Below are 26,561 nucleotides of genomic sequence, written 5' to 3' on the forward strand. Positions count from 1 at the left end.
ATTAAGAGGGCAAGGGGGAAGGATCTTGCTGGGTCTGGGATCCACCAAGGTGGAAGCTCATTATATAGTGACTTGGAGTGTGATTGCCAGAACTCCCTTGCCCGCCCCCTGCCCCCACCGCCGGCCCCCAGCAACCACAAGGGAAGGTTTAACAGTGCAGATTTAAACAGGCATTCATTAGGCAACAGGCCCATGTCTGCTTAATCACAGGCAGGAGAAAGAGCAAAAATCTTGGATCAGACTATATGTGTCATAGCAAAAGCCAATGGTGGGCTTCAATATTTGCAAAGGCTGCTTTCTGCTATAATAATGTGCAGCTTAGAAACCTATGATTGGGAGGAAATTTTGGAGCATACAGAGGCCCTCCTCCCGCAGGACAAATTATACATCCATAAACAGTTATTTACTGAACACCTTCACATGCCAGCCACCGGGTTAGGTGTCTGCCGCTGAGCCAGGTGCTAAGGACACAGAGGGAATGTCAGTGAAAAATAAGCACTTTGTGAATTTAGAAGACTGGTCCAGTTGGCTAGGAAGCCTCTGCTTCGGCCACATCCTCTTGTACACCACGGACTCAAGTCTTTGCAAGAACTTTTATGACTCCATCCAGGCCTTGGCATTCACAGTGTTAACGTGGACAAGTCTCTAAATACTTGTCACACCATCCTCTCTGCATAGAGTGCCACTGCTGTTTCTCTTATTATCCAAATTCTTTTCTTTCTGGACTCTGCTTCAGGTGCTACCCCTTCCAGGACACTTCCTGGCAGACCTGGACAGGAGTTGCCCGTTTGATGGGCTTCCATCAATTCTGGGCGTGTGTACCCCAACACCTGATTCTACTTATTGCATTTGTCCGTTTCCATGTCTCTTCCCAGCACACACTGAAATAACAAAGGTGCTCAGCAAACATTTCAGGAGGGAATTGAGCTTCTCTGGGCCATAGTTACTTCTGTTAAATAAGGTGCTCTATAAATGCAACTGTCTATTGATCCCCTACAGCCCTGATATTCTGCAGATCTTAGACTCAAGTAAGGGCTGCTGGGAGTTGGGTGGTCCCCTAGGAAAGCTCCAATCAAGTTGGAAGCACATGGATTTTCCTGGGGAAACCATGTGTAAGCCTGGATTACCTGTGCCCTACGTAATCCTGGTGACTCCAGAGCTATTGGTACACTCTCCCTGAGAACATCTGGACTCTCAACGTTGTATAAAGAGCAAACAAGCTTTGGGGCTAACCAGACATGGGGTCCAGTCTTGGGCCTATCACTTACAAGTCGTTTAACTTTGGACAAGGCATGCGCATTTCCGGGTTTATCTCCTAATCTGCATTAGGAACATAAGTCAGGTCACCTGCAGTGGTGGTGACGATTAATTCAGTGTGAGCCACTGCATCCAGATTGTTCAGCGTATGCCTCGATATTATGAAAGGGAGATTCCATGTCTTCTAAGTAGGAGCAGTGGTTCACCCTGATAGGGTGAATGGCGTGTGGTGGCCACAAAGCACAGGTGGCAAAAAAAAAAAAAAAGTCATCATTTTACAGACTCCCACATTTTAGTTAAATACGCACAATTTTATTGATTGAAGAGATTAGGACGAAAACATTAAACCAAATACAGGACAAAGCACCAGAGGCCATAGATCCCCACCATGCATGTCACCAATCTCTCCTCCTACAAGGTACTTAAAAAATAGGGGAGAGGGAAGAAATAAAGGTCCTTCTTGTCACAGCACCATCTTCAGAATGTAAAAAAAAAAAAAAAAAAAAATTAAAACAACAACAAAAAAAAACTTCTCTCCTTTATATCTTCCATTAGCAAAATAGAATCAAGGGCAAATCCATGGCCGCCTTGTCTTCTGGTTACGAAGGGTGAAACTGCCCTCCTGAGAACGTGAGGACAGGCTCCCGCTGCGCAGGCATAAAGCATCCAAGAGTCTGCACATACATGCCACACACTATAATGAAGCACAGATTCAAGTAACATTTACATACTAGAGTCCACGTGTCACCTACCCAAAAACAGGACCATTTCACAAAACATATACAGGCAGTCAAATCCAAACAAGTGAGGTACTGGAACACAAATATTTATGCCAAAAGAGTTCTGTATCATACAGCAATAGAAAAGCCGTAATAAAAAACATTTTGCCACTCAAAATCAAATAAAGCTATCTAGAAAAGCCAAGTAAAAGGTTATTCCAGAGACAGAAATACTCAAACAAGGAAAAAAAATTATAAATGTTAACTACAGCATGTAATATGTCATCCCAAGTCAACCCGTAATTGAAGTACTGGCTTAATACATCACAATGTGACATTTTCCTTAATAAATAGAAGCGTTCTTGAAAATACAAAGGTGCGTATTGGGAAAGAGAGCTGTTTTTATTTATATCATCATAGCTTTCAGCTAATTATCCAGGGCCTTACAAGCCAAAAGGATCATTCTTCGTAAAGAAAACTAAATAGCTGCCCTGTATTTTATACATGTAGGACAACCTGCTTTGTTTCACTAGTTTCTAATAAAACAAAGACAAATGTTTAATTGTGATCAGAATGCTGCGAAAGCGTCAGACTCCAGGAGCTTGCTAAAATCTCAGGCCATTGCTGTCATCTCAGCAAAGAGGAATGCCTGTCACACAAACCCTCACCGTTCAAAAGCAAAACATGAAAAAGGAGTCGGATTGCTCTTTCTCTTTCTTCTTCCCTTTTCTTTCCCCCCTTTAGACTAAGATAGCAGTAATGCATCTGGACGTTCGACTCCTAATAGCTTCCTGCCATGAACCAACTGACACAAAACAGAATAGCTTGTTAAAGGACAGATTTTTTCCCCTTCAGGGAGCAAAGCATTAACATGTCATTTCCTGACCAGGATATTAAATAGTTTATTTAGAAGAAATGAGTTAAGAGAGCGATTAAGAGACACAAACTAGACTTTTGTTTTCTTTTAGTGTAGCACCCAGGTTTCATGTCAGTCTGTGTGCACCGAATTTTTTTTTTTTTTTTTTTGTAAGTGAACCTCATTAATTACCAGCTAGGTGGTTGGCTTGTTTAAAGGAAAAAAAAAATTCTTGGCCAACTGTTCCTTCCCTGAATCCTAACAAGAAGTTAAATGCTAACAGTGCGATGCCAGGATGTGTGTCTGAGGCAGAGAGTTTTGATTTTGTCAGGATCTGCAACTATTTTGGAACAAAATGAAAAGTGGGATAGGCGGAAGTGGCCTAAGTGGCAAGGGGTGGCCTCCCAGGCGACAGTAGGGAAGACAAGCTCCGGGGGGGGGCTCCCATCCATCTGACCCCAACCCCCATCGCACACCTCTTGCCCCCATGCTACATGGTCGGTCAGCTCCTTGAAGATTTTCCTTCTCTGAACCAAGAAACTGAAAAAAGTGTGAATGTCTTTCTTGCTACCCAGCCAGGTGATTTGTGTCCCCTGGAAGAACTCCTTTCCACTGCCCTCGCTCACTCCTGGTACCTGCTAAGTCTCGGGGGGCATGAGCTCAGTTAAAGAAAGGGTCCAAGTTCTCTTCCATGTTGACGTCTGGCACCAGCTGGTCAGACACTTCCTTAGCACCATATCCTGAATTCAAGACGCTAAAATCTGTAGAAAACCAAGGATGGTCCAGAATTTCCTGCGAGGTCAGCCGCTCTGAGGGCTCCCGCCGCAGAATGCTTCGGATGAGGCACTTGGCCTTGGGCGACAGAGTCTCTGGAATGTTGAACTGGCCCCGCCGAATCTTGCTGAAGAGGGAGCTGGGTTCAATGTCATGGAAAGGGTACCGCCCCACCAACATGGTGTACAGCATCACCCCCAGGCTCCACACGTCGGCTGCTTTGCCCGAGTAGCTGCCACTGGTGTTCAAGATCTCTGGGCTTACGTAAGCAGGGCAGCCATGCTTGTCAGAGAGGGAATCGTCATCCCCCCGTAGAATGTAGGCATCTTCCAGGCTTTCCAGCTTGACCCGAGTCCTGCAAGAAAGGAGGAGAACATAAGCTCCCGAGGGCGCTCGGAGGCCCATTACCACCAGCAGCATAACACACCCCTCTAGAGTGTTTCCAAAGACTCCTCATTGACATTCATTCATTCATGCATTCATCTGACTGGCCAGACATCACTCAATGAGCACCTCCTAGCTGCCAGTCACTGTTCCAGGGCTGAGGACACCCACATGGGTGAACAAGACTGACAAGGTCTTTTCATGCAGCTGAAAATCCACTGGGGAGCTCAAACCTTGAGCAACTTAGCAAACCATAAATCAATTATTATCAGCCCTGTGATAAGGGAACAGGAGACTAAGTAACTTTCTCAAAGTCACATTTGCCTAATGATAGGACGCTACAGAATCCAAACTGAGATCTAACCAACCGGGAAACCCACTGCTTTGTCTACAACTTTCGGCAGACTTCGAACTAACACAACAGAACACAGTCCACAAAGACCTTTCACATTACTCACAACTGGCCTTACTATAGCCCTTTGTATTAGACACGTAGGATATTAATATCTCATTTTACAGATTAGAATATCGAGACCCAGAGAATTTGAGTAATGTCCCCAAACCCGTTAGCTGGGAAATGGAGAAGACTTGATTCCACATCTTCCTAAGTTGACACTGCTTCTCTTTCTGCTATACCAGCTGCCTCTCTTTAAGACCAGGCAGGAAGCACGGGATGTTCAGGCAGGAGTGGACTCTTATCATCTGATCCTTCTGAGGCCGACACCCTCATATCAAGACCAGTTTCTTTCCCTGGCTGGACACAGTGGTTCAAACTTGTAATCCCAGCACTCTGGGAGGCCAAGGCAGGAGGATCACCTGAGGCCAGGAGTTCAAGATTAGCCTGGCCAACAGGGTGAAAGCTCATCTCTACTAAAAATACAAAAACTCACCGGGTGTGGTCGTGCACACCTCTAATCCCAGCTACCTGGGAGGCTAAGGCAGGAGAATCGCTTGAATCCTGGAGGTGGAGGTTGCAGTGAGCTGAGATTGCACTATTGCCTTCCAGCCTGGGTGACAGAGTAAGACTCTGTCCTAAAACAAACAAACAAACAAACAAAAACCATCTTTCCCAGATTTCCTGCTGCCTCTGTCTTCTGTCCTGCCCTTCACACTCCCAGAGCCTTGTCCTTGACCAGGTTCTAACATCTGACTAAGGTCACCCACACCTTCTGCCTGTGCCACACATTTGTGATTCCAATTTCCCATGTGTCTGTGTGTGTGGGGTGTGTGTGAACAGAAGCATGAGCCCAAGACCTTTCTCCAGCTATGCATTCTACCCCCAGACTTCCCCTGTCCATCGTGGATGCTGATGGGAAAGTAGGATTCTCCAGGGTATGCTCAAGAAAAGAGGTAAAGAAATCCTGCATTAAACTCCCTAGAACCCAGCACATATCCCTACACAGTGAGACCTGACGTCATCATTGTGTATGAAATAAATTAAGAGCTAAGGTGGCAGGTGGAACTGGCCCACAAGACTTGCTAGCTGCTGAGATGGGATGGAGGTGAAAAAGTGAAACCCTAGGGGTAGAGAAAGGGAGGAGGAAGGCAGAGTCTCAAACCACAGGCAGGGGGAGCCCTGTCCACAGCCTCCTCTACCCCATTCTCACCCAGCGCAAGCCAGACTCCTCACCCCCAGTTTCACTGTTTTAGCAGCTATGCAAAGAATTACAACTGTGGAAATAATAGAAGAAAAGCAAGCTCCCTGTGTGACGAGGGAAGGTCCAGTGGAACAAGTGTGGATCTTGGAATCAGAGGGTGCAGGTTTTGCCCAGGTTCCTCTGCCCCAAACCTCCAACGGTGACTCAGTTCATCCAGGTAGAGGCCTAGGGCTTGGCCACGGCTGCAGGGTGACCATCCAGGGACTCTCGACCATCTCTTGGGTCACACTCCCTCTCTCTCCAACCCAGCCTGTTTGCTGCTCCTCACATGCTTGCTTGGCCCCAGTCCTTCTGAGGCCTTTGCGACAATGTGCCCCCTGCCCCACGGATTGTGCTTCACCAACTGTGTGACAGCTCACTTTTGTCTCATCTCCGATGGAATGAAATTTATTAAACTTCATCCTGTCCATTCTATATTATGAAGCATGTCTCCTCCTTTTTCCACCACAGGAGAGAGATACTGTACACTGACATTTCATGATTTACTATATGTTATTATGGCGATCATTTCAGGATGATCACCCTCCTTCCTACCTCCAAGAGCGCATGGGCATGTGGCTGATGTCACTTTGCATCAAGAGAACAAATGAGAACACATGGACACAGGGAGGGGAGCACTACATACTGGGGTCTGTTGGGGGGACATAGGGGAGGGACGGTGGGGGGTGGGGAGTTGGGGAGCGATAGCATGGGGAGAAATGCCAGATATAGGTGAAGGGGAGGAAGGCAGCAAATCACACTGCCACATGTGTGCCTATGGAACAATCTTCCATGTTCTTCACATGTACCCCCAAACCTAAAATGCAATAAAAAAATAAATAAATAAAAGGCATTAAAAAAAAATTAACTTACCGGCTGGCAAAAAAAAAAAAAAAAAAAAAAAACAGAACAACACTTGTTTGCTGCTGTACCTTGAGCACCTAGACAAGTACCTGGCACAGAGCAGATCCGCAGTCCAACAACAATAGGGACAGTCCTGCTGTTGACCCAGAGGGAGCTTCAGTGCACTCACTGAGAAAGGAACAAGGGCCAATACTCTGCCTACCTTGCCAGGGTTTAGCAGCAGTCAAGTGAGAGCTCTAGAAAGTATGGGCTTTGTAAATGACAGCATCGAGGCGTCTCCATGGTGACAGGGGTGGGCATATCAGACATCTCTCAGTAAGGGTCGGGGGTAGATATGATTTCAGGGACTTGAACTTCTCCTGGCTCAGCCTTGGCAGGGTGCAGAGCTCACCACCTCAACTTTTTATGACAGGCCAAATCTCAGGCCCTTTTCCACTCCTATCCCCTTCCAGGTCACAATTTTAGATTCTGACTTTCTCCTTCTCCAGGGTTCCCCACATTCAAAGCATCCTAACCCCTCTTTCTGGGAGCCTCAGAAAATGGTTAAGGCCTCACTCTGTCCACTGACACTGTCCCTTCCCTGATCTGGAGTTCACCTTTCTCCTTTCCTACCTCAGATGAGCGCACAGAATCTATGCTGATACTTGATGAATTTGAGAATAAAATTAAAAGACCATTCCACATGCTGCCAAATACCAGCTGCCCCTAAGCTGATCTATCGAACACTTCATGCTCTGCTCCTTCAGAGGCTGAAATTTTAGTGGGGAGGGCCCAAGTCTGCTTGTCACATTTGGTTCAGCACATGCTGCAGAAAGGATGGGGAGGAGATGCAGCCTTGCTGGCCTCGGCAGGTCATTCTTCTGACCTTGCTTCCTTCTCAGAACACTGTGAACTTGTTTACATCACTTCTAGGCAAGGGTCGAGGCAACTTAGGGTCGAGGCAACTGGTCTGGATTACGTCTTTAAACAAGGACCTTTCAAAATTCATGCCACGTGGGAGGAATACAGGGAAGTCCGATGGGTGGGGGTGAGTTGCAGCTCTGGTCACTGCGGACTTGCTGTGTAACTGCAGGGGAGCTGCTGAAGGTCTTTGGGCCTTGGCTCCCTCCTCTGGGAAATAGGGCTGCTGCCACTCATGAGTCTCAAGACTATGTATGGGGAGTCCCTGGCGGGGCTCTCACTCATGTCAGAAATGGGAGAAGAAATGAATGAACAGTCTTGCAATGGCTCACGTCCTCTCACAGTCTGGGGATTATGAATTTTAGAGGCAAAGGAGTCAATTTCCATAAAAACCAACAGGCACATCTGTGGACCTATAATTCAAATGTCCCACTAGTCATGCAGGCATTGAAAAGACATTTACCGAGCATTTACTCTGCTTGAGTTCCCCAACTAGGCCCTGGGGAAGCAGACATGACAAGGAACACCCATCTTCTCAGTATTTCTGAGAATTACCTGTAATAATGCAAGTACGGTATGTACCGAGTAGCCTAGCCTGGCAGAGCTGCAAAGAAATGGGGGCAACAATATTACTGATCGTATTATGAAGATGAACCTTCGCCTGTACTCTAAACCCAAAAGCCTAGTGGAGAAGACAGGTGAGGAGGCATGAAATGCAAGCCCCTGGCATATGGTGGTAGATGTGAATTCTCATTCCTTCCTGGGTCTTTTGCACTTGTTCCTACCCCGGCTGGAATGCTTTTCCTAGCTCTGTGCCTATCCCAGTCCCCTCACTTTATTCATTCCTGACTAAGGTCATCAGGATATGCTTCCTGGAAGTGGTGGTTCCAGAGATAGTCTGAGAAAAATAAACACTACCCAAAGGGACCAGGGGTGCGGGGTTGGCAATTTTTGTGACTAAAACGCTGTCAGTGACAATGGTTATCTCCAGTAACTTCTCAGGGGAAGAGACAACTCCCAGCCAGCCACCAGCCTAGGGCAGGATTGGTTTGGCCAGAGAAGCTGGATCCCTGCAGACCTTTTGCAAACTGTGCCTGGCATAGGAAGAGAACAGCCTGCTTTGCTCTCAACCTGCTGAATGAACAAGGCTTACACGTGGGCAGCCTGTGTACTCAATGACGGCCCAACCCAGTGCCAGGCCTTGTGTCACCGGATCCCGGTGCCAGTGAGGAAGCCAAATCCAGCAGGGTGCGGTTCCTCTCCCAGCATCTGTGGAGCAGCACAGATCGGCCCTGAAAGCCCCGATTCTCCCCTGCGCCCCGCAACCCACTCCCAGCACAGGCTCCAGAGCTCCCTTGGACCACTAATTTGAAATACCAGTGTGGCCCCTGGTTCTTTCGGCCTCAGTTTCCCTTCTGTAAAATAAGAACAAATAGCTACAGGGCCTGGAAAGGGCTCGTCTAGCATCAGAATTCCAGATTTTAAAGTTTCCTTTAATTCTTAAGCAATCGTGATTACAACACACCATATAATATCCTAATAAAAATGATAGTAACAACAATAGAAACTATGTATGAAGCATCTACAAGATGCTGAGATTATTACAGCCTGCGTCCTTATTCCTCAAAACAAAGTGAAAGACAAGTATGAAATATGCATGCTTCCTAATAAATAGGGAAGCGGAGGCACAGGGAATTAAATGCCCGAGGCCATACAAGAGACACTGAAGAAGCTGAGCTCCGAATCTACATCTGGACTCTAATGCCATTGCCCTTTCCAAAATACATTCTGGCCCTAAAGTCACTGATTTACCTAGGATCAAAGAAAGAAAAACTCCTTTGGGAGTAGGGATGGAGTTTCACTCTTGTTGCCCAGGCTGGAGTACAATGATGCAATCTCTACTCAACGCAACCTCTGCCTTCCTGGTTCAAGTGATTCCCCTGCCTCAGCCTCCTGAGTAGCTGGGATTACAGGCATGCACCACCACGCCTGGCTAATTTTGTATTTTTAGTAGAGACAGGGGTTCTCCATGTTGGTCAGGCTGGCGAACTCCCTACCGCAGGTAATCCGCCCGCCTCAGCCTCCCAAATTGCTGGGATTACTTACAGGTGTGAGACACCGTGCCTGGCCAGAAAGAAAAACTTTTAAAGGGAGACCCTGAGAGGATGGAGACAAATCCAGTGCGGTTTATTCAGCTCTAGATCTTGTACAAAACCATCCCACACATAGCCAATTGCTGTAGCTCATGAGGGAGATCAAAGGTGGTCAGACCTGCCCCTTTATTGGATGAGGAAACTGGGGTAACAGAATGCTGATGTGACTTGTCCAAGGCCACCTCGCAAGCGGCAGAGCTGGGATTTAAACCCTGGTTTTTAACTCCAAGTTCAGTGCTCCATCCACAAGATCAAAAATATTCTCCACAAGCAAATCATGCTGTGCTTTTAAATCTTTAAAAAGCACCCTGGAATCCTGGCAGGAAGAGGTCAGGACAGGGTGGGTCAGGGTGGGGCTGAGCTGGGAGTTCAGCCAAAGTGGGCCTGGCAGGAATGGGAAGTCCGGTGGCCTAAGGTCAGTGAAATCCAGAGAAGTCACTGAAGGCCGTCTGGTCAGGGGGTCCAGATAGCCTTAAAGGTCAAGTGAAAAGGTCAGCTGCTGCCAGGTCCAATCTTGACCCAATTGTTACTGAAAAAGCACTCTTGGCAGCCAGGCCAGTTGCAAAAGCCAGGGTCCCACCGGGGTGACTGCTACCAAGGGCCTCAGAAGGAACACCTCACACCATGGGCACCATCATGCCAGCATGGCAGCCGCACTGGAACTTCACAGGCCACTAAACGATGCCAAATCAGCTGTCATTCATTTAATTCTGGTTCATGTATGCACAGATTTCTCCAGCAGTCACCTCTGAGACCCACTTCTGCACCAGGTCTTGTAGAGTCAGTAAATCACCCCAACTCCTACCTCAAGTGGTCCACAAATCAGCAGGGAGAGCCACAGGTAAGCCACAGGGGAAGCAACTCAGGGCATCACGGTGGAGGGAGAGACGTTAGAGGGAGGAATATGCCTCTCATTACCTTACGCCACCACACCATCTGGGAGGTGGGTGTGCCCACATCGACTGGATGCAGGAGACTCAGGCAGCTCAGACAGGTGAAGGAACCTGCTCGGAAATCGCACCGATTGGGGATGAGAAACCCAATCTGACTCAAACATTCCGGGATTTTCTGCAGCGCCATCTGCCCAGCCACGACAGAACCCCATTCCTGTCTGCACAGGGGACACATTCCTGCCCCTGACTCCCTATCCATGTTGCCTGGACAAACAGGGGAGTCATTGTACCCGAACGCCTTCCCACGCCCCCATGCAGACACCACACACGAGCACAGCCTGCAGGCCGCACGGGCTTCGCAGAGGAAGCCCATTTCGTCACCATAGGAACAGAAGGGGAAACCCAAGAAAGAGGATTCCATGCTGCCAGGAATTCCTCATCAATACTCCATTCTCTCCCCACATTGAGACATTTAGCCATGGCTCCTGAAGAACCCCTCCTCCCCCAAATCAATGGATTGGCCTCTCTGCAAAGCTTCCATAGGCTCAGTGCTGGCCAGGGGCACCCAGTGATGGGGTGGCTGCCCTGCCTGTTGGCTTAGGAGTGCTTTAGGGTCCAGAACTTTCCAGTCTTTTCCAGGTGTGAGGTGGGAGCTTACAGAGCTCAGGAAGGCCTGTGAGCACATCTCTGCACCCACTCGCAGGGCCAGATGGGGACACACTTGACAGGAAGACCCACACAGGCTCGTGGAGACGTGTACTTAGGCACACAATGAATGAGGTCTAGTTGGAAAACCTGGGTCCTGCTCTTGGCTGTGCCACTAACACATTTGGGACCTTGAGTAAGCACATTCTCCTTTTCATTTTTTGTAAAAATAAACAGATTGTGTTTAGACCCCCACTTATTGCCCTACCTCTTCAATCCCACTGTCACAGTCTCAGTTTGAGCCACTTCTTCCTGGAACTCCGGCCCAGCTGCTACTAACCAATCTATCCTTTACATACGCTTCCAGAATCACAAACATGTCCCTGCCCCTGCCCTCCAGAAAAACCTTTCAATGGTTCCTTCTGGGCTTCAGGTCAAGTTGGAGGTTAGGGGTGTGGCTTTCAGGCCCTGGACTTCAGTTTTCCCATCAGCCTCATCTCTGTCCTGGCCCAGGGACCCTCCAGCAGCAAAGCCCTCCCTACATGTGGCTCTTTGTGCCTCTGGGCTTGACTCATGCCTTCTGGGACCTCCACTTCTCTACTACAGCACTCAAGCCAACCTCATGCAGGAGCTTATCACCTCCCAGAGGTGACCATTCCCCACGTGGTACTCCACTGTTGCACTGTTGGAATTATTAAATGCGTACAGCTAAATAACTGTTGAATAACGATTATGTCCATTAGGCAAGGACTCTCTTGAACTGATTCCTGTACCACCAACACCTATCACTGTAGGCCAGAGTATGTGCTTCATAAATGTTTGCAAGACAGAATGGCCCCCACATCTCAGACCCCCTAACTCCAACATTCTCTCTGGAGTACAGGGCATCTAGGCAAGACTCTGATTAAGCAGTGCAACGTCTAGAGTCCAAAGAAATTTCAAATAGACTGGACTCTGTTCCATGATTTAGAGAAACTCCCAAAAGTACTGAGTAAAAAACACGTTGAAAATCAGTTTCCATCCACTCCCTTCCACCTTCAATATCGCGATGAATTTTTCCTATAATATTCATGCCATGGGGACATAAGGGGCTGTCTGTATATCCATGGCATCAATGGTCACACATTCCTAAGTACTTATGATACTAAGTCCAGTGCTAGGCATGGGGAATAGAAAGAGAAGTGAAGCCCATTGTATGTTCCGGGGGGTACAAAAATCCAACCCCACAGACTGGAACAACAGGACATAGGACTGCCCATGGGGCTGGCTCATTGGTGGCCCAGTCCATGTCTACTCAGGAAAACTGAATTGTGAGCCAAGTTTTGACCCTGGCTAGTCAGGTCCTCCTGGTGCAGACTGGTTGCCTAACTGCATGAGAAAATTCCTTCTCAGGGTTGGGCAGAAGAGACAGTATTTTACCTGTTGTCTACTTCCTGGAGACAACCTAGTATTTGAGAGCATAGTCTCTGGAGCTAGGGGACCTGGGTACCAACCCCAGGTCTGCTACTGGTTGGCCATTAGACTCTGAGGCTCAATTTTCTTATCTGTAAAATGGTGAATATAAGAGTATCTTGCTCATAGGGTTTAAATTGATTGATTTAAATATGGTAGCTAATTAAAATTAAATTTGTGAATTACATGTTATGGGTGAAACATATGGTGGGCCCTACATATTATTTCATTGAAATGTAGGTCTCATGAGAACAAGATTTCTGTCTCATTGGGCTCTGTAGCATTCCCAACACCAAGAACAGTGCCTGGCACGTAATAGGTGCTCAATAAATATTTGTTGAATAAATAAGTGAACCTATAGATTATTGGGTTATGAGGCTCAAAGGCAGCACAGGATGCACAATAGCAATGATGACATCGATGCATTCAAGCACCTGCAGTGTACCAGGCACTGTGCTGGGCAATTATCAACACGTTGCTTCTTCTCATGATTTCAGAGAAGGCAGGCCAAGACAGGGCTAAACGGAGCCATAAAAAAATCTCACCACTGTGCCTCTGCCTGGTTTGCTTGGGGACCCACATTAGTCCATCAACTAGTTCCTAAGCACAAGTGGTAAGCAGCCCAGCAAGAAATCCTGCTGAAGAATACCTGCTATTTAGTCTACTTGTGAGCATGGAACTTGGAGGAAGCTCTCCCCTCTCTAACCGTGATTAGAAAAGCCCTTCATGAATAAAATTACAGCCTGCCATAGACACTGAAAACAATGTCTTAAATAAATGTCACTTTTGCATAAATCATTAAATTAAAATGGGAATGATGGGTAAATCTCTCACTTGATGGGAAACTTTGAAAATAGCTCTCTTCGAATGGGTATCTCCATAAGGGATGTCTAAGTTTTCTGGCCTCCCACTCATTCCAGGCAATGACCTAGATGCCAATGCTCTACTTACCCTGCCTCTCTCTTTCTGTCATTAGAATTCAATCCGAGCTGCTCCCATTCAAAAAAAAGAGATATTTCTTCAACAAATAGCAAAGGCCAACCTGTTCCAGGAGCAGTGAACACGAGACAGCCGATGTCCCCAGAAAGCTCCCAGCAGGGGACAAGGGCAGTCTGCAGATACACGGACCATCAAAACACAGAGATGAACTATGATGAGGCAAGGGAGTGCTATGGGAGAGAGAGCACTGATCCACCCTGGAGAACAGGAGGTTCGCCCGCCTACCCCAAGGGTTGACAATATATCGAGTACATAAAGAGGTTCCTCATAAATAAGGGAATTCCAGGAGCTCCGTTTAGCTTCAAAGCAAAAACGTAAGGTATTTTCCCAAACTACAAAGCGCCTATGACTTGAAAAAAATGTACACAGCTTTTAACGAAAGAAAAGCTGAGCCTGGTCTCCAGCACTTGGATACCTGCCCTCTGTACTCTGTTAGATATTGAGACCTCAATGGAGGCGGGAGCAACTTGAAGATCTAAAGGAAGAGCCAGTAAAGATACTAAGAGCTGAGAAAGAGAGCCTTGACCTCGGCTGGTAGGGGAGGGAGAAAGGCCTCCACCTCACAGGGAGGCACAGGTCTGTGAATCTGGGCAGGTGGCACTTACTATACTGAAAGTCCCAGGGGCCGCTGAGTTCCTGCAGAGTCACAGCTTTCACCCTGCCGAAGCAGGTACCGATTGGCTTCCACAAAGCAGAGGAAATGAAACCTGTCACGTCCAGAGATAAAGATCTTCTACCCAAAGAAGAGCCATGTAAAGAGGCATGTTTCTCAGTTCACATGGGGTACTTCTGTGCAAGAAAATGTCAACACTGAACTGAGAGTGGAGGCAGAGAGTGGTGGGGGCGGGGGAGGCAGGAAGCCTTGAACCTAGAGAGAAATCCAATGGGCAAGGGCAAACAGGGAGTGCTGTGGGAACAACGCCCCACCCACCGTCCTTGGGCAGCACAAGGGTGCACCTCCTCAAAGGGCTCTTCGCACCCTGAGTGAGCCAGGGAACTCGGCCTGTGACCACAAAGAGGAGGAGGCCTCAGTCAGCAGGAGCTCCAGTCCGCGATGGCTGACTGTGTAACAGGCATTGGGCTCACTTGTGTTAATATATTTAATTCCGTGAGGGAAGTCTTGTTATTTCCACTTTGCAGATGAGGCAGTCTAGGCATAAAGCTTAGGTAACTTATCAAGGTCCTTTCCTGATAAGTGCAAGAGCAGGGACTGGAATCCAGACAGCAGCTCCGATTCTACACAGAAGTAACAGGACTTCTCCCAAGCTCAGGCCTTTCCGCGAATTAAAATGGAATTGGAGGGGCTTGAAACATGGGCTTCTAAGAACAGACTGATCAAGTAGGCCACAGTGTGGTGGGGGGGTAGTGGAGGGCACAGGGCATGTACTTTGGGGATGTGGGTACTGCCTTCTATCAGATTCAGAGCCCCAACCTGCCGGGGCTCTACAGGCTGCGGCTCTGAATCTACACACAGACCATCTGAGATGTTACCGCAGAACTGTGGCTGCACAGGGGGCGTCCAGGTGAGCTCAACTGGGGTTGGCGATTCACTTCCTCAGAATGCCTCTGGGCCCTGAGGTTCTCCTTTTCAGCAGTATAAACAAAAATAACTGAGGCTCTGCCCCGCAGAAACATCCCTGGGAATGAAGCAGCAGCAGTCCAAGGCCTGCAACACCGAAGCTGGTCCAGGCACAGTGGGGTGCGATTCTCCACTCCCTACATGTGCCTGTGGCCGCCTACTTCAGAGCACATAAGTCAATGTGGCCTTGCTGAGCCTCAGGTTCCAGAACAGATGCACTTGAGCTTTGGCATCAATTTAACAATTATAATTAAACCAAACAGAGAGGAGGATGTGACCTAAATCTGAACCCCTCTATCACAAGGATGCCACTCTTTACAGAATAGGCTACCCAAGAGAGCGACGTCATTCTTCGTGAACCTGCTGAGTCATGGGAACTGCTCTCCCATAATGGTACCTTTCACCAATGACTCTAGGAATAGCTGTCCCTTAAAGAGTTCGTGCCCTGCCCCGTGACTCACAGAATCATCTCATTTAATCCTCACAACTGCCCGACAGGAATGCTATTATTATTTCTGTTTGGAGGAAACCGTAGCATAGAAACCAATGACTTATCCAAGGTCAGGTAGCTAACAAGAGCCAGAAGTTAAACCTAAAACTCAAAGTAAAATGGAAACAGAAGACTCTGAGTTGCTGCCATTTATACCCAGCAGCATAAGGCACACTGGCATCGGGTCCACACATAACATTGGGGATCATCTGTGTCTGCCTGCAAAGCTACCAGTGGGGCACGGGACTGAAGGCGCTGGCAGTTCCACTAAGTGTGCTTCCACGGATGGCCATGGATGGCGCACAATCGAACCTTTAGGCAGGAGGAGTCATAGGCAGGTTTTGTCTCGCACCTCAGCCAATGTCGTGTGTAAAAGCTGCACTTTTGATCACTTTCCAGATCACCACAGCCACAGTACGAGAAGCACATCACTGAGAGGGAGAAGACTGATACGCCAAATGGAATGGTCAGAAGATGAATAAAGCAGCACTTCCTAAATTTGCTTCTGTGCTTTTTCCTCATGGGACCAATACCCAAAAGGTTAGAAAACAGACATTGACGCCACGGTGTAGCTTTCTAAAAGCCTTTAAATTTTAACCCATTGCTTCCTTACACTTTCGATGTTGCTGAGAGAGAAGGAAGACTTAGTTACACTTAAAGTGATGCAATTAGGATGGAAGGTGAGGGCGACCAGCAGCAAACATAGAGCCAAGGAGGTCCTGGACCCCTGGTGCTTGGCCACACACTCTTCCCGCAGGAAGTGCTGGCGATGTGCTCCACGTAGGCCAGGAGGCAGGCCAAATAAGAGAGAATTTGCCATGAAACTCAACACTGCCAGGAGGCAGAGAGGGAGAACTAAGTTGTAGGACAAAAAGCAGAAGTTTTGCATTCTGGAATCAAGAGGTTAAAATACAAAACAATCAGAAGAAAAAGGTGGGTAGGCATGATTCCCCTCTCACAAAAAGTTGATAGTTGGGCTTTAAAAAAAACAAAAAAGCTCCTATCAATCAATCAGCTACTGATGAGAACATTCAGAATGTCCTTGAAAACAGAAGCGACCTTCTCAGAACTGCCCAGACAGACACTTGTCACGTTACTGAAAGGCAAGCCCACTGGGACCTCACATGGCTTGAGCTGGAGGAAGAGCTCTAGAGGAAATGACAGGATTTCTAGGCTAGCTGCACCCTCAGACTGGCTGTGCTAATTTGAGCAAGCAAGGTGACCCTGCCATGGGGCCCAGTAACCTCACTGATCAGATGCAAGAGTTATCATTTTCTCCAAGGGCATAAGCCTTTCTTACAGGGCACAAGACTCAAAGCTGCCCACGGGGCAACAGGGCTGCACAGCCAAAGGGGCTACCACACATGCCACCACGCCGTGGGGACTATGTAGCCCAGCTCCCTAGAGTCCCCTACATTTTCTTTTTACTTTGGAAAATACTCTTTAGAATGAAAAAGGATTTTGCTTTCGCATGTTTACTCCAGGGGATTGTTTTGGTTTCACATTCACACTGGATACTCCTTTCTGGTTCTCTATGGACAGGGTCACGCTCTTTCGCAAAAGTCAAACATGACTTCCAGATGGAATGTCAGAGACACACACTCCTAGGTTGGAAGCTTCTTCCCTGGGTCCTGGGACATCCAGGATTTTGACTGTGCCACGACACATCATAAAGGAGAAGCAAAGGCTGGGAGTAAACGTCCTGCCGCAGCCCGGGTGAGGCCTGACGGTTCTTCCCTGGGCCTAGATAGCTGTGTGCACTGGGGTGTGCTCTTACCTCAGGAGTTCTGCCTCCTGCGGCAAAACAAGAGAGTGCCACACAGACTCTGCAACCTCCAGGTTTTCCTCTATTCTATGACTTGGGGACCTCCCCCCTGCTCTACTCATTTGCACAAATATGTATTCACTATGGAGGTGAATGGCCTGAACAGGCCATTCCTTCTACTCTTTGGTGCCCAAGAGTTCCTCCCTATGAAAACACAATCAAAGACAACACTTAAAAACACATATCCCTAGCCGGGTACAGTGGCTCACGCCTATAATCCCAGCAGGCTGAGGTGGGTAGATCACCTGACATCAACAGTTCAAGACCATCCGGCAAACATGGTGAAACCCCGTCTCTACTAAAAATACAAAAAAAAAAAAGAAATTAGTCTGGTGTGGTGGTGCGCACCTGTATTCCCAGCTACTCGGGAGGCTGAAACAGGGGAATCGCTTAAACCAGTAAGGCAGAGATTGCAGTGAGCTGAGATTGCGCCACTGCACTCCAGCCTGGGGAACAAGCGCAAGAGTTCGTCTCAAAACAAAATAAAACACAGATTCCTGTGAGAGAGATCATTTGCTGTCATCATGCCCTCTGGCACACTTTCTTGAGAGCTGACTTACTAGTGAACGTGGTCTTACTCCTGTTCTTTCCTGTCTGTAACTTTTGGACTTCACCACGCTGCGCTTCGGAGCACTCATCTATACAATGGACATGATGATACTTCTCCAACAGGGAGAGATAATTCCATTAAACTTTAACCTTAGGGTAAGAGGTCACCATATACTACCTCTTACTTTTATAGGTGCAGTTAGGAAATCTCCAAGAAAGGTGGAACACAGAAGGGTAACGAGGATACTTTCATCAGTATTCTGTTGGTGGTCAACATATACTCATCTGCCAAATGAGAATATTCAAAGAAGCACATAAGCCCATGTTATAAATTGAAAAGACCTTAGAACCAATATAACATACAGGAGGAAACAGAAGGATGAGAAAGATGAGGCTGGTGGAGGGAGGGTGGAGATAGATGAAGGACCAGACCAAGATCACACAGGATACCAAAGGCAGACCAGGGTAAGCGTCTCCAGGCTCCACCAGCAGAGTTATCTGAGCTGAAGAGGAAAGGTAAGTGCAGCTCCACTCTCCAGGTCTTCCAACAGCTGCCCCTTCTCTGTTTGTTAATAAAGGTAAAGGTGTCCACAAGCAAGGGTCAGGGTATGAGCTGGTCTCCATGTTATGTGGAGCCTCCTGAATAATTCTGAAACTACAAGTGAGCAATGAATGTAGACCTGTTGCTTCCATCCCTCTAAAACTCATATTCTTAAAAAGAAAAAAAAGTGCTTGAAGGAGTTCTTATATTCAAAATTTGCTGGGAGAGAAAGCAGCGCCCCAGCAGGGTCTGCTAGATGGAAGGTAATGAGTTAATGGCATAACCTAGGTGCCTATATCCTGTTCAGCTGTCTCTTCAAATAACCAAGACCTCTGCAGCGCCATGCATTTGTAGCAGCAGTTTCCTCACCTGGAACATGGTCTTCCCCACCTTGCCTGTAATACAGTCATCTTTTGAGTCTTGGCTCCAAAATCACCCCTCCTATAAAACCTTCCTTGATTCTCCAAGTCCCAGGCAGAACTAACGTATCCCTACCACCCCAGTTCTCATCCCACCCAGCACAGACCTCTATTCTGAGCTGGTAACATTTCCTTTATAGGTTGTTGGCTATCTAATTCATCTAGATGTTAATAGTACTGAAAATTGTGACTAATACATGATATAAGCTTAGGTAACAGCTACAGAATGAGCGCATGAATGAATGGATTATAAATGACTGAACCTAGGTGCTGGGTGCTCTGCAGGTAAAATTGTCAAAGCCCTGCCTTTACTGACATTCAACACGTTGCCAAGGTTTGCAGCCACCTTTGGAATTCATGACACCTAATCACACGTATTCACTGGGTCACAGAAGAGCCTGGCCTCCTGCCCCTTGAGTACTGAATGACACCTTTAGAAGGGTAGCTATTTGTTTTCCAAGAACACTTGAAAACTGCAATATTCACTTCCCTTTGCCCTCCTAAGATTCCTTCCCCTCACCTGGACCACAGACAGTTAAAAAATGTCCATGCAAGACTTTTCTAGCAAGCTGTTGTTAGGAGCAGTCCATCACAGTACCCAGGTCTGGATAGGAATCGGGACCTACCTTTCTTCGTCCTTAAAGATGAATTTCCGCAGCTTGAGGTCACGCAGCACCAGCCCCCCATCGTGGCAGTGGGCAACTGCCGAGGCAATCTGGTAGAACAGTCTGGCTGCCTCCTCCTCTCTCAGCTTCTTGCAGGTGCGGACGAAGGAATGCATGTCCCCATAGCTTCGCTCAAAGAACACATAGGCTTTGGTCTCACCCAGGAGAATTTCAGTGATTTGGTTGATGTTACTGTGAGCAGACAGGCAGAAGCATGGTGCCAGGGATTCCTGGTAGCAGCTGATATCGAACACCTACGACAGGATTAGCAGTAGGACCAGAGTCAGAGGTGTCTCGTGTACAACCAAAACACAGAATCCTACACCTCCCACAGGCATGGGCTTTTGAGATGACAGAAGATATGCTGAACTTGGACCCAGACCATACTGGCTCTGTCTCTTACTAGCTGTGTGGCACTGAACAAGTCACTTGACCTCTCTGAGCCTCCAAATCTTTACATATAACCTGAGTAACTGATACTTGACTCGCAGTGTGAGGAGGATTATATGAGAAAATGAAGGTGATAGTGCTTTGTAAATTGTAATACAGTACCCAAATAGTAAGTTTTATTATTTTTCTCTCTAGCCCAATTGCGTGTTTATAGAACTAAGGCAAAATTGGAGAGAAAGTGACCTCAAATGACAACAACAACACTATACTTCAAAAAAAAGAAAAAAGCAAAAAGCACATAAACAGGCATTATATAGCACATGAGAAATTAAGAGATTAAATAGCTAGATGATGCCTAATGGTCTCTAATTCAATACTTTCATTTTACAGATATGGAAACTGAGGCTCAGAGAATGAGCCAAAACTCAAGCCCCCAGTGGCAGAGGCAGGAATACAATACAATCCTTTTTAATAGGGAAACAGACTTGCTTCTTCCTCCCTTCCCTCCACAGATAATCTAACTCAATGAACCAGTTATGTAATGATTTTCTATGAATCAAAATTAGCCTGTGAAATGCCAACTCACTGCGGGGTTGCTTAAAAAGAAAAGGCACCATCAATACCTTTTGAAACAGACCTAACAGAAATTAACACTACAGAGAATTTTTGAGGTTATTAAAAAAAGCGCTTTCATTCATTTCAAGACCTCCACTAAATTAGGAATACAAGTCCCAGGGTTTGGAATGTGTTTTTTCTATCTGCCTGGAATGTGGGTAAGATGAATCTATTGAGTGTGTGCGTGAACCAGGGGCATGCGTGGGTGAGCTTCGCTGGAAAGCATCTAAGGCAGGAACGCCCTAACAATACACTGCATGCTATCAATTCACAATCATTTAGCTGCCTAAATAGCTTTTTCACCAGCTAGAGCATAGTTTCTTTGATCATCATTTTGCAGTGTGGTGTGAAAAATGCTGGCCTGGAAATCGGCAACCTTAAGGCACTAATCCTGGCCCTGCCACCAATAATCTGGATGAGATGGATAAAGAGCTTAGGGTTACAGGACCTCCCTCCTCTTCAGGAAATGAAGATGTTGATTTAGAAAAGTGTTAGTTAACCTTTTTGGGGGTTCTGATGTCACATAAAATCGGATAAAAGCTCTGTTCCCTCTTAGCTGACGATGCCCATTCTCAAACGCACGTACAATTCTGGATTCAGTTTAAGGGGATTCACAGGCTTTCTGAAGCCCATCCAAGGCCACAGACTGCTATTTAAGAATCCATGAGTTAAGTTGCTCTAAGCTTCAAAAAATTGAAACAAAATCTGTGAGTCAAACAGGGATGTAAAACCTCAAGAGAGTTGGTGCTAACCCGGCTGAGGAAGCAGAGTTAACAGTAATGTTGTGAATGAACCATAATGAGGCATCTCAGAAAAGCGGCACAGCTGCTGCCACTATAACCTAGAATTTAAGAAAGAATACTGCAACATCTCCAGAGACCACAAATCACACACTGATACTGTCAAATGATGACCTAAGAGCAGTGACCTCAGAGGCCTGTCCAATTAGGAATCTGAAATGCTTGAATCAACTTTTAACATCCCACTGCAGGCGACAGAAACCTAGAGAAGCCTCAAAAATGTCAAGGAGTAATAAGCTTTGCAGTGGCCAATGTAAACACTGCGTTATGTAATGAGGATGATGTGCTCTGGAATACCTTGTCGCAGCTTCTGTTGCCAGTGCTCACTGAGTTACGATTATTATATATGATCTACTTCCTGTTTCCAGGTGTATTTACAAAACATAAAAGGTGACTTTTGCTCAGTACTTTTAGTCTATTATTCTGCTCTACTGCTGAAAACCTGAATGGAGACAGAATATTTAAAACCAAAAACTAACATATTTGTGGTAGCTTCAAATGTAGCCATACCTTTTGTAGAAGAGACCAAATTCCAAGATGGTGGACAGAATATGAAAAATAACATGAGTGCTTCTGTTTTGCCACATGGGAAGAAGCCAAACTTCTATTCGTAGCTATCAGAGGCATTTAGGGGCTTGGACTGATATTTAAACCAACATCTTCAAGTGCAAAGTCAAGCCACAAACCTGGATGCCAGCTTCTTTACTTGTTTAATTTGGAGCCTTGGTTATGTAATGTGACAGTTCAGATAAGGCAGTAAGATGAGGCCATCATTAATAACATTTGCAAAATAAAAAAGAAAGTACTCATTCTGCCAAGATAGTAATTATGTCAGTCTGCACAGTAGCTACCAGTATTTCCATGAAAACACACAGTTAAAGGCTCTTTAAAGCTCCTTCATTCATTTGTCTGGCCAAAAGTAGGCACATGGAGACAACAAGCAGCCTTGAAATGACTCTGGAATGTCTATTCCTCCAAATAGTGTCCTATAGAATTCTCTGCACAGCCCTCTATAATAAACAGCATCTTTACATTTTATCTGTTTTTGCAAAGAATTTTTTCATTGGTCAACACACAGCTAGGAAACATGAACCTTCTATTCTAAGACATCCTAAGGAACTAGATTCAATGTGGAGATTTCACTGAGCCCTGAAGTAAGCTAAGAGACCACAGCATATATATCTGTCAGGGCAGTTCATGGAAGCAGCCTTATAAAACTCACTTGGAGCTTCTTAGGATATATACAACTAGACTTGCATAAGAAGTCACCCACATCATCTTTGGTAAAAAGTCAGGAAAATGGAAGCTGCTGTGTCTTAAAGGGATGACCTCTGTCAAGCAGAACAATGATACTGCACTTAAATCCACTTGCAGCCACACTCTAACTGGCGAAGGGCTGATTCAATCTTTGCAATAACTAAACCAGCAGATTAAGTCCAATTTTAGGCCAGAGCGCAAGTCTGCAGATGACACTGTAAGGTCAGCCCCAAAGTGAAATATGTCTTGAAAAATCTGGAGAAAGAAAGAGCAGAGGCCAGAATCACCTCTGATTTTAAACAAAGAAGTAACCGCCAGATGCCCCTGCAGAATTTGGCTACAGAGTCCCTATACTTAAAAGCATTTCCAGCCTTTGAAAAATATTAAAATGCTGTACTGAAGTTGAGCAAAAGGAATAAAAATATTCACTGCTGGGTGATTGTGCATATTTCATACAAGAGTGGCAGTTCTGTGGAATTCATTCATTTCAAAGGATGACTATCCTATGGTGCAATCTTGCAGGACTTCTGAGAATTCAATCCAGCTACTGAATTTTGGTTAACTGGGCACAGTGGCTCTGGGTCTCAATAACTTAGAGAAGATGCAAAATGCCAAATGCTGAGTACAAGCAAAAGGGAACATTTAAAGTCTCCCATTTCCCCCTAAGGTCTGAACTGAACAATCGCAAAACTGTCTGGAGATCTCCAATAAACCCAAATTTTGCAATGAAAAACTCCATTCCACTGTGAATTAAGGCAAGTCTGCAGAGTAGACCGTGGTGAATGGCAAACGTGTTATGTGTTATTTGTAGCACAACCGTGGCCAGTGCCCATTTCAAAGGCAGAATGGATCCCCACTGTCCCCTTCCTCCCCACCCCCCGCAAAACAACAGTGAGCAAATCTAAAATTAAGTGACAATGAATTCTTGATCTATGTCCAATCCTGGGTGGTAGTATGCTCTATTGTAATTATTTTATTTCTTGCAACTATGTTCCCCTCATCCACTTGTCTGGGGCCCGGTGGGTACACACAAAGATACACAGACACACATGTACATTAAACCAGTCACTGTTCCGGGTTAAAGACAAAAAAAACTTAAGTGTCCATCTGGGTGTTAGCACCCAGGGCTCCAGACAGGAGCCTCTTAACCTTACAGGCAAAGGTGTGTGTTCAGCGGGGAACGGAAGAGGGAGATGAGCAGGCAGCGAAGTCTAGAGATGGGGAGAGAGACCAAGACCAGAGAGAAAGACCCAAAGCTTTCACTATTCACGAGAAAGTGCGCCGGCTTTGATTTCCACCCCAACCCTCCATTCAAGGCTCCAGGCTGAAGAAAGGTCTTTGTAAACTCCTTCCCTGCGCTGGGCCCCTGGGATCAGCAAGAGGGGGCACCTTTGTGTGTCTGTTTTAAAGGGCACCTTCGGAACAAAGGTTTAACACCTGCCCGCTGCTAAGAACAATGGCTGCGAAAGAAACGAAGTCATCACTCCTAAAATTACCGGGGGATTCCCTAATCCTTGTTGGAAGGGGAGGGTGATAGACACGGGAAGAAATCCCCCGGGCAACTAGACTCGGCCTCGCGCAGAGAGCTCCTCCTGGAGCCTCCAGAGCACGCGTGTCCGTGGCCCCCGCGCAGTCCTGCCGCCCTCCCCTCCGCGGGCTCTCCCCGAAACGCCCCCGCTGCAGCCCGCCCCATTGTCTGAAATGGTCTAAAAACTTCGCAACTTACGGAACCCTAGGAAATAAATAAGAAAACCCATTTAACATGGCCACAGTAATTAATCCCACGAATCTCCCTCTCCCAGACTCCAGGGCCTGGCGCTCTCCCGCCCCCTCCGGCCCCTTCCAAAGACAAAAAGCAACCCCCCAGCCCTTTACCTTGCACACCAGCTCCTCTCCGCTGTGCAGATGCACGGCACGAAAAACGTGGTCTCCCTCCAGAGGTTCCAACAATAAGTATTTCCCGATGCAAGAAACGCAATGCGACAAGTTCGGAGTCTCAGGCGGGCTCGGAGAGCCGAGGTTCGGGCTGAAACTCTGGCTGGGCTCCGCGGACCTTATAGACGACAACTCTTCGAAATCCTGGGTTTTGTTCCGCGATCTCCCATACCTCGCTATTGTGATGGGGGTAGACCTGTGTATGTTCATGAGTGTGAGGATCGCACACGACAAACAAACAAAAAAAAAAACCCCGCTGGAGAGATGAGTCGCCGGCGAGTGCGGTTGCAGGCGCCTCGGTGCCACCGGTTTTAAAAGGGATCGAGAGGGAGGGGGTAGGAGAGGGGCTGCGCGGAGAAGAGTTAGAAACACCCAACTGGGCGCCGCCGCGGGACACCTGGTCTGCTCCTAGCCCGGCTCCCGGGGGTCCAGGGTCGGCAGGCAACTCGGGTCCTTTTGTTACCCCAAAGCAGCCGGGGAGGTGCAGAATCGCCGCACTTTTAGTTTCTCTGTGTGTGTGTCCCCAGCGTGGGTCCGGATGAGTAACCGGGCTGCGAAGGTGCGGAGCTGCAGCGCTCGGGCTCCCGACGCGACCCCCAGGCCAGCTTCCGAATCGCAGACGGGGCGGAGGAGCCCGCGGGAGTTTGTGCAGTCTTCGGGGCGCGCACGGCGGCGGCTCAGTCCCAACGCGTTGGAAACCAAACAAAAAGAGAAAGGAAACAAGCACGGGTCTGCCGGCTGGCGACGCAAGGCAGCCAGAATCCGCGCTGCACCCCCTTTTTTGGTGGAAAGGGTGGGGGGCGTGGAAGGGGGGGTGCGGGAGAGGGCAGTTACCTACGTTTTAACTGTAGATGGCGTCTGAGGCTTTTCCAAGATTCCAAGCTCTCCAAAAATTAAACAAACAAACAAAAAAAAGAAAAATAGCGAGGGAGCATTTAACTTGGAGAGGTCAGCGCTGCCAACAAAAGATGCCAAAAGCTGGGCGCAGAGTTGCGGCGCGGGCTGGGCGCAGGTAGCGACCGCCACAAAGCCCTGGGCTCGGCCCGCCGCGCGGAGGTCAGCACCGGTTCCTGCCGCGGCCGCTCGCTCGCGCCCGGGGTCTTCCTCCAAGCGCAGCCAGACGTGCAGGCGAGAACGAGGACAGATCGGCGGTCTCCGCTGTCGCCAGCACGAGCTCGCGGGGTCCTGCGGGAGCTGCAAGGGGGGTTGCGTCCCCGCGCTTCCAACGCGCGGCAATCCGCTGCTCCTCTCCGCTGGAGAACTGGATCTCGTCTGGAAGAATTCGCAACCACTCCGTCTTTTTCTACCCCGAGCCCAAATTTGCCCGGCGGGGTTTGTTTTGGAGAAAACTGACGGCTCGTCTTCTCCTTCTTTGATTTCTTGCTTGTCCCCCCCCTCAGAGAAAAGAGCGGACCGTGTATTTAAAAATTAAAGGGGACGGCCGACGGTGCCGGAGGCCAATCCCCGCGCTCAGCACGCCCGCAACCCCCGGCGAGGCGGTATTAATAGTTACTTACGTGGCCGGGGATCTCGGAGCGAGCGGGGCCGTGTGTGCGCGTGTGCGCGCGCGCGCCTCGCTCGCGCTCGGTCTCCCCATTCAATGTCACCGACACATTTCCACGGAGCCTCCGCCCCCCCGCCGCCCCCGCAACTGGCTCGGCCCAGAGCCGGCCCCGCCCCGCCCCCGCCCGGGCCCCCCTCATTGCGCCGGCCGCCCATCAATCAGAGCCGCCGCTGCCAGTCCTCGGGCGGTTCCCCGCGCCGCAGCCATTGCAGCTCCGGGCCGGGGGCGCCAGTACCGGCCTCGCAGCTCCGTGACTCGGCCAGGGAGGTAAACAAAGTGAAATATCCTTCCGCGGCCCGGGGCCCTAGGCGCTGCACAGCGGGTCCGGACTGCGCTCCCCGCTGCCGCTGCGGCTGGGCGGGTGTTACCGGCAGCGACTCCCGGGCCGTTCCCCCAAAG

At 48.0% G+C, this 26,561-nt stretch overlaps 1 protein-coding gene across 2 annotated transcripts; it reads right to left on the reverse strand.

The window, feature by feature from the left end:
* Positions 1–1,547: 1,547 nt before the first annotated feature.
* Positions 1,548–26,075, reverse strand: TRIB2 (tribbles pseudokinase 2). Of its 2 annotated transcripts, XM_017964533.5 has the most exons (4): positions 25,437–26,075; positions 24,539–24,794; positions 19,563–19,855; positions 1,548–3,961 (listed from the first exon to the last, which is right to left on the reverse strand). In XM_017964533.5, the coding sequence occupies exons 3-4, from the start codon at positions 19,715–19,717 to the stop codon at positions 3,493–3,495; spliced, it is 624 nt and encodes a 207-aa protein (XP_017820022.3). In that variant the 5' UTR covers positions 19,718–19,855; positions 24,539–24,794; positions 25,437–26,075; the 3' UTR covers positions 1,548–3,492. The 2 variants fall into 2 exon arrangements, with proteins under 2 accessions (XP_017820022.3, XP_054101171.1); XM_054245196.2 differs by lacking the exon at positions 25,437–26,075 and having other exon boundaries at positions 24,539–24,885.
* Positions 26,076–26,561: the final 486 nt, after the last annotated feature.

The sequence above is a fragment of the Callithrix jacchus genome, chromosome 14, assembly GCF_049354715.1.
Source record: "Callithrix jacchus isolate 240 chromosome 14, calJac240_pri, whole genome shotgun sequence".
Classification (NCBI taxonomy): Eukaryota; Metazoa; Chordata; class Mammalia; order Primates; family Cebidae; genus Callithrix; species Callithrix jacchus.